This window comes from Lonchura striata, chromosome 20, assembly GCF_046129695.1.
Source record: "Lonchura striata isolate bLonStr1 chromosome 20, bLonStr1.mat, whole genome shotgun sequence".
Lineage (NCBI taxonomy): Eukaryota > Metazoa > Chordata > Aves > Passeriformes > Estrildidae > Lonchura > Lonchura striata.
Window position 1 is genome coordinate 2,567,795 of NC_134622.1, and position 15,305 is coordinate 2,583,099.

Below are 15,305 nucleotides of genomic sequence, written 5' to 3' on the forward strand. Positions count from 1 at the left end.
GAGCATGTGACAGCCTGAGTACCCACAGCTCTCCCCACGCTGCCTGAAGTTCTCTTTATCTTCCCAAACAAGCTGCAGCCAAGCCACCTTCAGCTGAACATCCCAGGTGATATTTTCAAGAAATAATAAAGAGGCTTTAGTTATTATCACTCCAGGCATTTGTACTGCAGATAGGCAAGGAAAAGGACTTTATAACTGAGCTCACAAATGAATGAAGAGCAAATTCAAAGCAGTTTAATGACACTCAGACAATGATAGAAAAGCAGAGGAAAGAAAAAGAAACACTGGGAACTGAACTGCAAAGATGAAAGCAAGAAGTAATCAATGGATAATGATGATACAAGCAACAAAATTAAACCTAAGCTTTGACTGCTCTGAAAGGCACCTAAGCAAGCGAGCTCCTCAGCCTAAAGCCAGGCACAAACTTGATAAAACTGTCAGCAGGCTAACTCAACAACAAGCCTTCCCCAAATCTTCCTTTTAAATAAATGAATGTAGACATTAGAACATGGTTTTCTACTTAAATACAACAAAATTTCTACTGATTCAATGAGAACAAAGTCCTTTGAAGCAATGAAGTACTTTCTAAGAACGAATATGGTGCTCAGAGGGCTGTCAAGTGGTCTCTTGCTATGAATTCATAATGATGTCAACCTTTTATTTACTGTTTCTATACCACAGGCAATTTAAGTAAGCAAGATGTATTTAGTAAACCAAAACCATAAAAATATCTGCAACCTGCTGGGAAACACTGGGCACATGAAGGGCACTGGGGATGAATTAAGAAAGTTATTAAGAAACAGAGGGGGAATCACAAGGAAGTGTGTTCTTTTGCTTTCTTAGGGTCAAGGAGTTCTTCTACCACAGAATAAAATGCAGTGTCACACCAGGTGTCATTGCATTAATACATCACAGAGCCGAGGAAGACACTCGGCTCTCACTGTCATTTGCAGACCTTTTTTTATTTTTCTTTTTTTAACAACATTAAATTTGCATTAGCTTGGATGGGGAAAAGGGATGGCATATAAAGGGAGAGAGGGCTGAATTAAAATTCATAAGCAACATGCTGGAAAGAATGGAGAAGGGGTGATTTGAGGGAGCTTGGAACAGAGACACAGACATTAGTCCTGGAGACCTCCTGCGTCACACACTCTGCTCCCAAGCAAGAACTGCTGTGTCTCTTCCCCATCCCCACTAAATCCTGCCTGCTCTGAACAGCTTTTGGATTCCCCACTCAGGGCACTCCAGGGAGGAAACTGTTTTGGCTGCAGTTGGGCAGGAGCAGGTGGCACTCAGCAGCTGGAAGTAATTTTGCTCTCCTTGGCAGCTCGGCGGCTCTTGGACTCGGCACAGCCCGTGTGCCGTGGGGAAGGGGCATGGGGAGGGAGCAAACCAGTTCCTGGTGGTGTTGAACAGCATCCCGGGCTCCAGGCTGCCTCTGCCAGGCTGGCAGCTGGCAGCAGGGACACGGGGGTGGCTGCAGGGATGTGCCAGCTCGGGGTCAGGTCTGCCTGCCACAGCTGCTGCTCCAGGGGTGCAGCCCTGCCCTGCCAGGCAGATGTGAATGCTGCACAGGAAGGGAGGGAGGAGCAGGGCTCAGCTCTCAGCAGCTGGGAGTGATCCCTCTGCACATGGACTGGCACATCAGGCCCTTCCAGAGAGCCCCAGCACACAGCCCCTTCCCCAGCATCTGTGCTGCCAACTCTCCAACCCCTGCAAGTGCCCATCTACACAAACAGGAGCTGCAAGGGGAAAATCTCTGGGGCTGCTGCTGCTGTGCCAAGGTACAACAGTACAAATACTTCAGTTGGTACATTTAATGCCATATTTCATCAAAGAAAAGAAAGCAGATCCTGGATACCGTAAGTGTGGCAAAGCCATCAAACTGGCTAGAATCACTTACTTCCATCTCCCGAAGCCACAGGAGAAAACAAAAGTAAAGGAGAAGAACAGGAGGCAGCAGCTCCCTTCCCCTCTCCATTCATCATCACAACAGAGGGAACATGGACTTCCATGACCATCTCTACTGGAAGAATTTTTTTTTACATGCTTGAAAAATCTTAAATCCCTCTCTTTTCTTTCAGCCCCTCACAACCAGGGTCAGAAATGATTCCTGCAGCACATTCCTCTTGCCTTCACTGATCTACCCCAGTCCAACCTTGGTTTGAAAGGTTCCTTGCATTTCCAAACAGCACAAGTGTCACCACGTGCTGTGCTGATGCCACTCCAAACATGAACTTCACTCTCTGAACCAGCCTGGCACATGCACTCACCAGAACAGTTATTTCTTTTCCTCTCCAAGCTCATCTTTCATCACCATCCCTGACAGACAAGTCCTCCTTGGCAAGGATTAACACTTTGCTAATGAAGTTATCTCCTGATCTCTTATTTTACCTGGTATCTGTTCTGCCATTTAACAACAATCACTTTTCAGCTGCTAAGGTGGAACAATTAGTCAATGCTAGCAATATTAGGAGGTTCTATTACAGTAATAGCTTGAAATCTGTTTGCCCAGTACTCCACAAACACACAGGTGGGCACTCAGTGATGAACTGCTATACAGGTGACAGAATGAAATGAACAGCCAGAATATTCATAATAAATTCTCATAGAAACTACTCTCATTCACCGACAACTGATTTTTACAGGTTTTTCCTATAAATTATTTTACAGTGATGCTACACGACATGGCCAAGTCTGATGTTATTTGCCAACCTTGAGGCTGTCCCAGAAGCACAGGCAGGGATGCAGAGATGTGCTGGCACTGCCCCAGCAGGAGTGAGCAGGGGCAGCACTGGGGCAGGCAGCAATGCCAGGGGCAGGCAGCAATGCCCCAGCAATGCCCCAGCAATGCCCCAGCAATGCCACATTCAGGCTGTGACTGCAGAGTCAGAGCCCTGCTCACCTCTGTGGGAGGGAGAGTTCACAGCATCAGGTGAGATGGGATTTCAGGAGGTGAATATAAGCTACTTCAGCTGGATGCACATTAACCCTCAGGTGGAGCGAAGATGAAAATATTTGCCCTGCTTTTTTGTTTTTTTTTTTTTTTGAAACAGATTTGCCATTGCTAAAGGAAAGGCCATCAAAAACCTTGACTTCCTAATGGTCTGAGAGCAGCAATAACCTAATAATCATTTTCTTATGGACAAAATACTCCCAAATATTTCTAATGAACCATTACAGCATGCATTGCAACTTTACAAGCCTTCATTTAATTACTTCCACTGAAACAAACACACAAATCTTCCAGCTCAGTGCTGCCACATGCACAGACTCTCTGAGCACCAAGCCCTCAGCAACCTTCTCCTGATGGACATTTTTTTTCCCAGGAAATGACACAGAGACATAGGTAAAAGGTGATTTAGATAGACTGCTGTGTCACAAATTGTCAGGATCTGATTTAAAGACCTTGCCTTTGTCAAGAAAGACAGTTGGGTGTCTGCTTTAAAGAAGTACTGGGAATATTTTCATCAAAGGTTTGAATTGAAAAACAGTGGGAGGTAAATATCTGAGATGTTGCCAAGAAAGACCACTATATCCGTGCAATTACCATTAACAGGGGACAGCAGTGGTTCAATGAAGTAATTCAATCTGGTGTCCTACATTTTATCAGACAGCAATTTTGAGTTCTGACATAAAAGGCTGAGAAAGGGGATTGGACTCTTTTCTCTGAAATTCAGCCTTAATTCTTGCAATCAGGAGATGTGTTCTCTGCTTCAGGTACAAGCCTACTACCCCTCCAAGGGACTCAAAAGAATAACCCAATATTCACCTTCAGAAGAAGAATAACCTAATATTCACCTTAACACCACTCACTGGCATAGGAACAAGTCATACTTTGGGCAAGGCTCAGAGCTGAGTGCCTGCAGGATCACAGCAGTGTTTTCTTCCTGACTTAACTAGCTCAGCATTCCCTTATTTGTGAATTTTGCAAGAAGAAAAATACCTACTTTTAAAAAAATAATATGATGCAGCCTAATTTAATGAATGTATTCATCCAAAATTTAAAAGAGAGAGATTGTATTTCTCAGAAAATGGCAAAATGAAAAGCTTCTGGAAACTGCCATCAGAATAATGCCAGCACATGGCTTCTCCTCATCATCCATCCATAGTGCACACTCCTGGTTCCTTTGAGGCTGTTGCATTGTCTTCCTCCACAGTGATGCTGTCAGTCAGTGCAATGACTGCACTGGTGCTTTCCAAGGGCACCAGGTTTGCAGAGCAGCTCTGCATTTGTCCTCTGCAAGGCAGCCCAGGCTGGCACAGGGCTCCCACCCTGGGATGAGCTTCAGTCCCTCTCCACACAGGGCCCACCCAAACAGGCACCACAAACCTCCTTTCCAGGGAAATCACCACATTTTACCCTCTCACCTCCTTTCCACCACAATGCTTTTTGCCAGAACCCCTTTTGCCTAAGAGGGAGCTGGTCTATAAATTCCTGTGTTACGCATGCAGAGATCTTGAAAGGTTCTCCTGTTAAGGGCACAGAGTTGAAAATGTTAATTCACATTTTACTGAGCAGAATCTCACCACAAACAATAATGCCATGGGATAATTTGCAACAGGAACAGTCCAGTGTCACTCTTTCCACTGGGCTACAAATTCCACTAGGTTCCAAAACATCACAAACAAGGGAAAACTGGCTCTTGTGTCATGCAGAATGTGGTCAGCCCCCTTTACACATGACACAAAGCCAGGGCTCACTGCAGCACTCCAGTGAGGGACTGAACAGCCCTTTCCTTTTCATGAAACCACACTGAACTTCCCCTAGAGACTCAACACTATTTTTCCTCCAAAATATTAAACATACAATGCTATGTCAATGCTACTGAGCATTCTCCTGAAATGATCTGAAACGGAGACCCTCGGAAGATGGAGGCTCTGTGTATGACAGCTTAACTGCCTGCAATCAAACTAATTTGCAGTAGGATGACCTGAAATGAGTTTAAAAGCACCATAATGCATGTTTAGCAATCAGTGAAGCAATCCTTTATTATTCAGGTTCACATCTGCAATTTGTGTCACGTGTTACGGGAAAGAGAAAGAGGGGGAACACAAAAAAGAATCTTTTTGCTTTGCAGGAGTTGATGAGCAGAACATGAACCACAGTAACATGGGGCACTTGAGACCAAACAGACTGACAGCAAATCTAAAGTCTTTCTGCTACTTAGAGAAATCTTATAATGTCCAGAAGAAGAAATTATTAAATTAAACACTTGCCTGTAAATGATTGTCTTGATTTTTCTAAATTGATTTTTGCTGGGAAAAAAAATGATTAAGCAAGTTCACCTGAAATAGCACAAAAAATATGAACCAAGAATGCCTCCAGGGTTCTCAACTGTAAATGAAGTTATCAACCAGGCACTTTCAACACTCCTGTTTATACTGGTTTCAGAAGGGACAACCTTTTGGCAAAGAATGGAGTTTCATATCACCCCTCCAAATACATAAACCCTCTTATTTCCTTCCTTTATCCCTTCTTTTTTTAAAGATTCTACAGTATTTGAGGGAATACCATCCTGAAGGGATGTAAAAACAACTCCAGCCTTCACCATCTCTGTTCAAACTTTCCTGAGGAGAGACCCATCCTGACCAAATTCCAGCCCAGGTCATTTTTTCTGCTTGCCTAATCTTTCCCCAAATACTGAGTTAATAATATGTGAAATACACAGTTTTCTTCTCCAAAAACTGTTGTTTTGTACCAAGTATTCTTACTGTGACGAGCAGGATGCTGGAAATGCAACAGCTCTTGTTCTTCTTGCTTTGCTGGTCATGTTGTTAGGAAACTCTTTAATGAGTCTCAGCTCTCCCTAGGAACAGCACTACAGTTTATAAATGCACAAATTAATAGACCTGGGGTAGACTTTATTGCATGCAATGTATTTAGTTGGCAATGATGATATCTCCCTTACAGCAGCAGTTAGAATAAACTGCATTTTTAATGGCTCCTGGAAAACAAAAGACAACACCTAGAAGATTTTAGATGAAGAAATACCAGGTTTCCTGGTCTCAGTGCACCACACCAAACCTACTCCACTGAGGGCTGCAAACACTAATGAGTAATTACAGCCCACAGAGAGATTTCTACTGGGGATCTTGTCCACTTTGCTCCAATCTGAATTTACTATCAGAAGATTCATAACCTCTGTTGTCAGCTTCACTTCTGCAAAGAATGGGCACATGGAGAATTTAAAGTGAAGTTAAAATGGATTTCAATATACCCTTCACAATAATAGTTGGTAAAATTGGAGATCATTCATTACCCTACTAAGCAAATTAGGATTCGTTAACAATGATTTATAGTGCCAAAGAGAAGATAACAAGGATCCTCTTTCCAACTCTATTCACAGGGGACATGTCACTTTATGGTGTGGTGCCATCCCAACAGCCACTGTGCAGTGCCTTTGTGGACCTCAGGGTATTTCAGATGGACACACACTTTCACATCAGCAAAATACACTTACATGTTTATCTTCTAAAGCCAAGCTCTAAAATCAACTGAGCAGTTTAACCTCCTTGCAAGAACAACAGTTTTTTATTTACCAGCACCACTGTGCACATGATGTGGAGTAAAGAAGGGAGCACATCCCTTCTGCAGCTTTAGCAGGCGGGATTTATTGAACCCCTTTCAAACAACACTTCTGGTCTGATCTGTTCTCTCCTGTGGAAGCCAGTGGGTCCTCCTGCACTGCACTGGAGTGGAGTCTCTTCAGAGCCTCTCACCCAGGAGTCACCAGCATCACAAACCTGACCACCCCAAGGAACAAAATCAGCTCCTCAGGATCACTGTTAAAACATATGGACCAGGCAACCAGGGAAAATCTGCTCTTTGAAGGGCTCTCTGAGAGCAGAGAATGTGCTGGTGTAACTAATTCCACATTTCTTCTGCAGGATGATGTCTCGGATGAAAATCACTCCCAGTGCACAGAGAAAGAGCTGGCCTTATCTAGGCCAAAAGCTGGTTTTTCCATCAGATCCATACCAAACACTACTGGTGCTCCCCTTATTCTCCCTGGGATGGGTTTTTAGAGCTCTGAGTAATGTAATGCAACATTGCACAACCCAATGTCCCAGTGGCACGCTGGAGCTGCACAAACATCTGCTGAACCCAACCCACTCAGGGCCAAATTGGATAGCACAACTGATTAGCCAGAGCCTTGGGGAAGAAGCTCACAATTTATGTTTGCCTGAGTCACCAGCCCATGTGCAAAGCACAATTTTAGCATTTCTTTCTTTTTTTTAAGATGGAGCAAGAGCACTGTTTGGAAAAGAAGGGTCACAGGAGTCTTCTGCCTTCCCAACGTTATTTCCATAAACAGCTTATTACCAAATTCTAACCAGTTCTGAAAAATTCGCAAACTCTCTGCATTTGGAGGAAAAGAAAATTACACAAACATGCAATCAAAAAGAAAAAAACAATAAAAGAGGAACAGAAAATGCTCAGAAACTGGAAGAAGGACTCAAGAAGCAGACATATACAGAAATGAAAATAAGTTGCCAAAAACAAAGAAACCGTGCAATTGCCAAAGAACCTGACAATCTTGGGAATCAGGGTTGTTGTTTAGAAGCAAAAGACTCAGTTATTTAAGTTTTGATTTCTGCTCTGTTTGTGTTGCAAACCAATGAACCTCTATCTACTTTAACAGAAATTTGGTTGGGTGCAAGATACACAGACGAGCAAAAGCCATTCTTCAAAGCTAGGTAAAAGAAAAAACTTTACTGTTATACAAATTCCAATTGTATTCTAAAACACCTCACCTTTCTAAAATCTCAAGACAGCTGGACAACATTAAAAACTCCCATAATTCAAACAGCTTTCCTTTTAAAGAGATGGTGATTTTTTTTCCTAAAATTCTAACTACTTTCCAATTACCTGATCTGACATCTTGATGAGATGTAATCTACCTTATAATCTGTCTTTGATGAGAGACAATGACAATTTGCAATGCAAAAAATATCAAAGACAACTGGGAGATCTTCCAGGAAGAATTAAGTTATGATTTCTTAGGGTGCACCAATATTAACAGCATGCCTGTATTTTTTTTCACATGCGCCAATAATAGACTGGACTGATCCCATAGGAAGCAGTGAAGTCAGGCCAGCACAAAAGGCTTCCAAGAGAATTAGAATTATTTTTGCCTCCTCTTTTTTGACTATTGTTTTAATAACATGCAAAAATGATGGGAAAGTGTCTCCTCTGTCAAGGACCACCAAGACAGGAGAAACACACTCCAACAAAAATATCTTCTAAACAGAATCTACAGGAATACCAACATCTGTGAAAGGAGAAGAAGAGAGTTGTTCCCAACTGAAATCCAAACTTGAAGGTGAATTTGGAGCTCACTGACAACTTTGCACCGTCCCCTCTCCTTCAGTGGCCCCTTGCACTGGTCCCATTTTGCTGAGGGCAGCTCACTGCAAAGTTTCTTCAACCCAGGGAATTCTGTCACCCAGCTGGGTGTGGGTTAGGCTACATCACCTGGTGGAGATTCCCAACCCTCTCCTTGTCCCAGAGCACGTGCATTTTTCCTGTCCCTATTGCTTTTCCAGAAGAACTGACACAGAGGCAACAAGAACAGGACAATTGAGTCTCCAGCTCTGCCATTCAGATATTGATGTACTTACAGTGTAGAATCAGGTAAGATTCCAGCCTTCACCACTACTACTGGAGTTGCATAATGAATTTCTAGGGTGGAGCTATCACAGAGGTGTTGGAGGAATGATTTTGTGTTCCTGGGAAGTGTCAGCTTTATAAGTATTTCCTTAACACTTGGTGTCCAGAGACTCTACAGAGTAACAGGATCTAAAAGTCATTTTAGCTTGGCTGTAGCATGCACAAACATTGCAGACACATGACCCAAACCTGAGTGCCTGGAGCAGGCAGGGGGTTCCAAGCTAGACAGGGATTATCTATATGCTAAGGAACATTACCTAAACATATGAAGATTCCATTAATACTTGATTTAAACACCAAACATGTGCTACTTAATCCATACCTCAGTGTTCATTCCTTTCTCAGTTAAACCTGCTTCCCTCTGCAGGAGATGTCCATCAGCCCATTTTCACCTACCTGGTTCCTCTGCTCCCTCTGGTGAGCTGCAGTACAGAACATTTCATAGGCCAGTGTACAACATGCACCACATCATTTCCAAGGGCCAAAGCTTTATTATTACCTTTTAAACTAGAAATAATTTTTACTGTATTTGAGATCAATGACCCCTGTTTTGATGTTCTGGGTTAACACCAAACACAAAAACTAACAGTCTTTTCTAGTTAAAAGCTTTGGAAAAAAGAAGTCAATTCAAGTGCATATTCCTTTGCACATTGATAATACAATAATTACATTGATCAGAAACACATGCTAATTGGATCACTCTGGAGCATTTTTCTCGTTGTCTGGTACCACAAAACACATCTGGGTTTTATTTGTCCCATGTAAGTTAATAAGAGTATGGGCTTTTTTAAAACAACAAGCAAGATAATCCTAAAAACAATTTTCCAAAGTGAAAAGGGAGGGGAAAAACCTTCATGTTTCATCCAAGATTGTGTAAGTGTAAAAACAAATTTAAGATAGAAACTGAAGCACATTTTCTACCTACTTGGCTTTTAGTGAGGAAAGAAAAAAAAGGAAGTTAAAGATTCTTAATACTGCGACTACAGAAAAGAAACAGCTCAGTTAAATATATTAATGGCACCAACAAGGGATGTCTCCCCCACCTACACAGACCCAAATTGGAACGATTTAAGGTGCCAATCCATCATCCCTAGAAGATGTCAGGCTTCTTCTTGTTACTGAATCCCTTGCTCAGGAGAGCTGGAAACTTTCAAGCTTTCTGTTGGAGCATAGGGGATGCTGACACCTTCCAGATTTTCACTTCAGTGACCAACCCACAGACAGTATGGTGCAGGGAACAGCAGATGGCTTCTCTTCTGTTACCTCTGCTGCCTAGAGAGGAAGCTGAGCACTGCTCTCAAGCCATGCATATTCAGCTCTTGCTGCAAGGAGAACAAGGCTTATTTATCCATGGCACAGCCCCCCAGCCCATAATACACCTGTCCCATTCCAGAGCATGTCTACAGACCTCCATATGATTGGAATTTTCCTAGGCAAAGGAAAGCAATTCATTCTGAAATATGGAAAGACATTCAAGGTTTACTTTTAATTCTAAATAAACATTGAGCCATTTGATACAATTTTTCCCTTCATCCCCTCTCTCTTAAAAATACATATGACACAAACCAGGGAAAGTGATGAAAAAAAGAAACCAGCTTGTTTTTCTGTTTCACAACTTACCTTACACTGACCTGGGCCTTGGTAAAATTAGAACAACTACCACAAAACTTTTTCACGTGAGAATGCTCTTTGCATACCTCACCAGCAGCACTGTGAACGTTCTGTTTGTGCACAAGTCCAATGTAATTCCAGCAGGACACAGCATTTCTCCACGTATTAAGCAATTTTTGTGTAATTTTTGTGAGACCACACGTTCAGAGTTTAATCCCATAACTTTCTTACAGGATCACAGACGTCTGTGACAAAAGACTAAATTCACCATGAACTAATAGAAGAAAATGACTCTCTGGGAATGTGACAAAGTGCAACCAAGTTTTTCCATCATGTGATTGAATACCATAGTTTACTTTTCCCCAGAGTTCAGTGAGAAGATAGAAGGAGGCTTTGATTATAATGATAACTTCACAGAGCAGTGCTATGGGACAAGGCTCTCATTTTACCCACCTGGTTTTGGACATACACAATGCTCTCCTCCTACAGTTATTATAAAGGCAGAAAAGATGTGCTTGGAGAATACAGTATAAGTTACGAGAGAAACAGGATATGAGCAATTCAGATATAAATATTGGAAGAAAATAAGCAGTACATTGGATTGACTGGAAAACTTTCTTCACTCCCAAACTTATCTGTGCAAATAAAAGATATATTGAAGAATGTGGGAATGAACAGAAAGGTATTAATATAGACTGTTAAATCAATACAGATGCATGCAAATAAATCACAAACACAAAAAACACTGATCAATTTTCAAACTAGCTGGGGCCTGATCTGCTTCTCAGCACACAAAATGTAAATCTGGCATAAATATAACTTCTGTGTTTTCCAAGAGTGTTCACGGGCCATGGGCTTTTAAGCAACAGGTGGAAATCACTGTGCCACGTTCTCTGTGCTGTGATACACAGGAGATGAGGCAAGACATTAAAATCTGTGAATCAACAACGGGTGCAAGGGGGAATCGAGATCCTGCCATCTCCATCAGAGAGCTGGTGAGACCATGGCTCATTTTAGTCGCTATAACTGTGTAAATTAAGCGCTGTTAAAATGTATGCAGTAATTAAAATGACACCTGATTAGTTGAAGAAAACACAGACCACCGTGTTGGGAATGTTACTTGCAGTGCATTTGTGGAGGAACAAATCAGAAGGGTGCGCCCAGGCAGAGGGGTTGGTGGGTTTCCCTGAGTCCCTGCATCCTGTGGAAGGCATTTTGTGTGAGGAGCACTCTGCTGCCCACAGGCACACGAGTGGAAGGGGAGGTACACTTACAAAGTAGCCTGTTCCCAAGCTGGAAGGAGCTGAGCTCTGCAATAAAACACAAAGACAAAGTGGAAAGTCAGCGATGGTTTTTAACACGTTCCAATCCACACAGCTCATTACCAGCCCTTTCCAAGCTTTTCATCACCACATCACAGCACCGGCGGCCGGCCCCTTGTCATCTGCTACTGAAACAAACACGCTGCTGCTTAATTTTTCCCTTTACATCTCTCAACCACTCGGAGATGGTAACGTGCTATTTACTGAATTCCAAGCTTCTGCGGTGGACGTAATTGCCAATTTATTTGACAGGCAGCTGGGTAATGAATTAATGATGGCATTTCGCCCTGCACTGAGACTAAACAGACACTCATCAGCCAGGCTCCCTGACATGCTGACATTCAATGCCCCGGACTCCAGCTCCTCAGCTTCATGGCCACAAAGGGGCAGGCGGGAGGGGAGAAAGGGAAAAAAAGTAGGCTGACTTCAAAACAAAAAGCCCGGTGGGTTTGGATGACTTTTTCAGTGTATGACCTGTTTGCCAATTTATTCCCAAAGGGCCCTGGTTAGTACACACATAGTGCTTTTCTAAAACGAGACATTTTGTAAACATAATTAGTAGTCTGAAATGTAAAGAATGCGTGGGCACAGAGAAGCTGCTTTAGTCAATGTACCATTTTCTGGAGAATGCAGTCACTACAAGTTCCCATTTGGATGTCCACATTGTTTGACAAACCAAGGATTTAGAAACAACAACAACAACAAAAAAGCAAACAGCAAATATATACAGTGTGAAATAGACTTCAAAACTCAAACCTTTAAAAATAATTAAAACAAATATTGCTACCAAGAAAAAGAATAAATTTGTTTAAATGCTTTAAAAAAAAAAAATATCGTCATGAAATTCAGTTTAAGTGGGACATGATCACAACCTCTGTAGTCACAGGAATTAAGGAGATAAAGGGTTTTGTTTCATTAGTTTTTCATCTAAGCAATGGGGATTACACAGCAGGTTCTCTCGGAGACATGGGGGATCCTGGTGCTAATCCAGGTCAGGCTGTTCCACTGGAGGGGGAGCAGTGCCCAGCTCCAGCCTCCAGAGCCCTGGGGCACAGCAGCAAAAAGCAGAGGAGCAGTCTCCAGTGAGTGAGAAAGTCCAGTGTGAAACTCCTGCAGCTCCATTCCCTCTCCTGGAGCTCCATTCCCTCTCCTGGAGCTCCATTCTCATTCCTGCAGCTCCATTCCCTCTCCTCCAGCTCCATTCCCTCTCCTGTATCTCCATTCTCATTCCTGGAGCTCCATTCTCATTCCTGCAGCTCCATTCCCTCTCCTCCAGCTCCATTCCCTCTCCTGTATCTCCATTCTCATTCTTGGAGCTCCATTCCCTCTCCTGCAGCTCCATTCCCACTCCTGTAGCTCCATTCCCATTCCTGCAGCTCCATTCCCTCTCCTCCAGCTCCATTCCCTCTCCTCTAGCTCCATTCCCATTCCTGCAGCTCCATTCCCTCTCCTCCAGCTCCATTCCCTCTCCTGTATCTCCATTCTCATTCCTGGAGCTCCATTCCCTCTCCTGGAGCTCCATTCCCTCTCCTCCAGCTCCATGCCCACTGCTGCTGCCCAGCACAGTCTCCCTTTCCCTGGTGACAGCTCAGGGACAGCCAGGCCTGCAGAGGGGCCTGGGCAGGGCAGTGGCAATACACAGAATTTTTGTCACTTCCCCCCTGTTCCGAGCCAGGGACCCAAACTGCAGCGCACAGAACCCAGGCAGGGGAACCCCACACAAACAAAGGCACTCCAAAATCCTCCTGTCCCCACTCTTGCTGCTGCCCTGTGCCACCACCAGGCACAGGAGAGCCCTGGGATGATGTCCCTGCCATCTCTGCCTCCCTGCTGTCCCCGGGAATGGCCATCCTGCTGGGCTGAGCTGGGCACTGCCCCTGCTCCCAGCTGGGCACAGCCACTCCGTGGGTCCTGCTTTGGAGATGCCAAAAAGATTTTTGCTTTTTAGACATTTTTAAGTTATTCATAACTCTGTAAACTACTATTATACAGCTACATAGCTCCTTAACTAAGTCTAGTCCTTTTCCGACCTTTTCTCTTAGATTTAAGAACAGTAAGCTCACCTTCCTGGACTCTTATTTAGGTTTTTTTGCCTCTATAGTGAAACAAGGATGTTTTATTCTTTTCCCTATATTGTAGACATAATAAATGTGGGGCTAGAAGCAGGGAGGGGCGGACAATGGAGGGCAGAACTAAAAGGGGGGATTACTTAATTAACTGTTCCTCTAATTGGATACTTTCTCTAAAGTATGCTAATTTGTTAAAATTATAAAATTGTCAAAATCCTGTATCACACGTGCATTTTGCCATACTTGCACCTGGAGGACCTTCATTAAAGATCAAAGCTTTTTATCATCTTCATATTGTTTGGCTTGTGGCTTTTGGCAGCACTGGGAGCCCCTGCAGCTCTGCAGCCCCGGCAGAGAGCACGCCCTGCTCAGTACCCAACACACACTGCCTTCCTCTTCCCTCACCCTGCTCTCTGCTTCATGCCACTGAAATTCCCTTCATTTAAGCTGGAGATCTACTCACAAATGCAACACGTGCAATCGTTATAACCACTTTTGTTTCAGCTATGTACAGATGCCAAGCGAGTCCCACTCTTTCACTCACAGTTTTTTTAAACTTACTTTACTGGCTGAAAGCTCCAAAGTTTGCATTCTGCATCTGTGTGTAATTTTTGTCTGCTTTTTATTCCAAGTTTTGGAAGGATAGAGTATCAAAACAAAACAATAAAGAGGAAGAAAAAAGAATAAGCAAACAAAATATTTCCCACTGAATATTTTCATTCCTTCAAAAGCAATGCTGCAATGGCTATGGGAGGACAGTCGAAACATAGCAGTCAAATGACTTTCACTGAACAACTGTGCATTTTCAGGGAACTTGACTTTGCTGGATGGAAATATAGCCCTTCACACATTGCATGCTGCATATGGAGAGTACAGTTTGCAAACTCTATTTAATTGAAGTATGAAAGACTGTGCTGCACATGCATGAATGACTGTCAGCTGTGTTGTGAACCGGGTGTTGACAGAGCACAGAGGCTGAAGCGAGGGCTATGCAAGGAGACAACTTCTCACCTTTTGGGGAACTCCCAATACCCAGTGCCCAGCCTTGGCACCACTGTACAAGCATCTTTACAAGTGCCGAGTCGTGATCCTGCACTGGCTGGGTCTATAGCTCTTATATAAAGTGTGCCTATAATAGAGGTAATGGTTTCACTTTCCGAAACCCTTTGCAAAATAGGACATTAGAAATACTGTTTGATATTCACACAACCACCAGCAGAAGCCTGCATCAGGTGCCCATCAGCAAAATACACTTGCTTAAAATTGACAGGGTTCTGGGCTTTTTCACCCCTTTTTTTTTTTTTTTTTTTTTTTGGTTGGTTTGATTTTTTTTTTGTTTCCATCCTTTCTTAAAGAAAAGAACTTTGGCCCAGAAGCAAAAATGTAGTAACCCTCGTGTAAGCATTAGTTTATTGTGTACCAAAGAAAATTACATCCTTGAGGTCTTGGAAGGCACAGTTATACCCATTTTGCATATATATTGTGCATTACTTGGGGAGCTGGGTGGGGAGAAAGGCTGTGTTGTACATATTTGTTCTGGCTATTGTTTATGCAGGTCTGACTGAATGAAGGAACAGTGGGTATCATTTCAATTTCTGATGTCAACATCAAATTACTTATTTAATTTCA

General features: G+C 43.0%; 1 protein-coding gene across 5 annotated transcripts in view; it reads right to left on the minus strand.

Annotated features, from left to right (window-relative positions):
• Positions 1-15,305, minus strand: part of AUTS2 (activator of transcription and developmental regulator AUTS2) — a 770,185-nt gene that overhangs the window by 400,624 nt on the left and 354,256 nt on the right. For all 5 annotated transcript variants that reach the window (XM_077787474.1, XM_077787476.1, XM_077787475.1 and 2 more), the window contains one exon: positions 11,560-11,595. In XM_077787474.1, coding sequence (XP_077643600.1) covers positions 11,560-11,595 — 36 coding nt within the window. The remainder of the gene's footprint in view (positions 1-11,559; positions 11,596-15,305) is intronic.